The sequence below is a fragment of the Mangifera indica genome, unplaced genomic scaffold, assembly GCF_011075055.1.
Source record: "Mangifera indica cultivar Alphonso unplaced genomic scaffold, CATAS_Mindica_2.1 Un_0158, whole genome shotgun sequence".
NCBI classification, from domain to species: Eukaryota; Viridiplantae; Streptophyta; class Magnoliopsida; order Sapindales; family Anacardiaceae; genus Mangifera; species Mangifera indica.
The window spans coordinates 1-2023 of record NW_025401250.1 but is presented as its reverse complement, the minus strand read 5'-3'; the positions used below and the strand labels follow the sequence as shown (position 1 = coordinate 2023).

Genomic DNA, 2023 nt, shown 5'->3' with positions numbered 1-2023 from the left:
ATTGTTCGAATTATAACTCAAACTAAAAAAATAATAATTTGAAAAATTTCAACTTAAATCAAACCATTTTACAAATTAAACCAAGTCAAATTATAATTTTTAAATAATTCGGTTCAATTTTATAATTTGAATCGAATTATGCGCAACCTTACAATCTTTTATTTAGAGTGTCCTCTTAGAATTGACTATGGGCCGGGCGGGGATCCATTTTCCAGGCCCATCCTGGCTAGAATTTTCCGAATTACAGCAAAATAGAACACGCTGTTATTGCTACAGTACAATAAAGAAGTCTGAAGAGGGACCACCCCTAAAGAAAGCCGCGTCAACAGCGCATTGTGAAAAAAAACGACTTTGCAGAGGGGGATGGAGAAGGAGGAGGAGGTGAAGAAGGAAGCGTTAGAGATAATCCGGCAATACGAAAAGCTGCCTGCTTTGGTTGTATTTGATCTCGATTACACTGTCTGGCCGTTCTACTGCGAGTGTTTTTACGAAGATGAAATGCCATACCTCTATCCTCAAGTTAAACCCATTTTACACGCTCTCCAGGAGAAAGGAATTGACGTGGCTGTCGCTTCTAGATCGCCCACTCCTCGTATTGCCAATACTTTTCTCAATAAATTGGGAATTCACTCCATGTTTGTAGCCAAGGTAATGTAATTGTTATACTTTTACTTGCAAAAAAAAAAAAAAAAAAATGTAATTGTTTCAGTTTGGAAGTCAAGTTTAATCCTTAATAAAAAATTAATTATGATGAATGGGAAGGGATCAATGAAATGCATGCATTACTTGTGTAGAATGTAGATGACTGAATTGAGCAATCATTAATTTGTAGAAAGTCATTTCAAGAAGCACTAATTTTTTTCCAATTAGAAAGTGCTTCTGTTGTATTGTTAGAATATAGACCTAAAAAATTTTTTAGCTACTGTAGGTTTATAACTCTATATTTCAAGCAGTTTTATGAAGTTTAAAATATTTTTCCTTTGGCCCCTTCTGTAAGAAAAATGAGATGAAATTGTGAAGAGGTTTCTGATGATTGCATAGAGAGATTCTGATAAATTTCAGAAGTTAAACAGAGATTACTTTAAGAGAATGTACATTTACCATATTCTTACGTGAAATTTGTAAATGTTTTAGATGCTATCTAAATCACTGTCAAACACACCTTGCTGTATGATGGGTTATATCAAAATCAAATAAGTCCAGAGTTGGGATGATTTGATTTTTAAGTTCCAATTGTTAAATTTCTGATGTCTGATTTATGTGCACAATCACAATCAAATAATTGTTCTCATATTGAACTGTATTTTTTCCCCTCATCCAAGTGATTCTTTTATTGATTATCATACAGGAGATTTTCTCTAGCTGGACTCACAAAACTGAGCATTTCCAGAGAATCCACCGAAGGACTGGTGTATCTTTTACTTCAATGCTCTTCTTTGATGATGAGGATAGGAACATCGAAGCGGTAATTATGCTTCCTATCCTGCTCATTGTGTCATTATTACTTAATTTTTCTACTGTTGGCTGGTCTGGTATCTAGAGGGTTATTGAGCTCTTAAGAGCACGTAGTTGTGGAAAAAGTTCTGCTTGTCATGCAGTTCTGAACATAAGTTTTTTGTGATTCATATAAATTTTGGACTGGTATTTTCAGGTATCAAAATGGGCGTAACAAGTATATTGGTTGACAATGGGGTAAATCTTGATGCCTTGAGACAAGGACTGTCTGAATTTAGTCATAAGTCAGGTTCCTCAAGCAGAAGCAGGGACTAAATTCTGGATCTTCATTCAGAAACTTTGGTATGGGAGGTTATATTCTTCTGCTTCATTTTAGCAATGTGGCATATTTGTTGCTTTTCTGCACCATTTATGCATCAAATTGTATCAACATATAAGCTCATATTGTTTTCTGTGGCTTAATGGGCATTGTGAAATGCTTATCAATAATTTTCTATTGTTTACAAAAAACTTCTCTTTACATGTTTGTTGAACAATATGGACTTTGCTATCTTTTCCATGGGAATTT

At 34.4% G+C, this 2023-nt stretch overlaps 1 protein-coding gene across 1 annotated transcript; it reads left to right on the top strand.

Annotated features, from left to right (window-relative positions):
- Positions 1 to 318: 318 nt before the first annotated feature.
- On the top strand, positions 319 to 1944 carry LOC123208213 (magnesium-dependent phosphatase 1-like). Its single transcript, XM_044625601.1, has 3 exons — positions 319 to 648; positions 1349 to 1465; positions 1652 to 1944. Exons 1-3 carry the CDS (start codon positions 364 to 366, stop codon positions 1667 to 1669), a joined length of 420 nt encoding a protein of 139 aa, XP_044481536.1. The 5' UTR covers positions 319 to 363; the 3' UTR covers positions 1670 to 1944.
- The last annotated feature ends 79 nt before the right edge of the window (positions 1945 to 2023 follow it).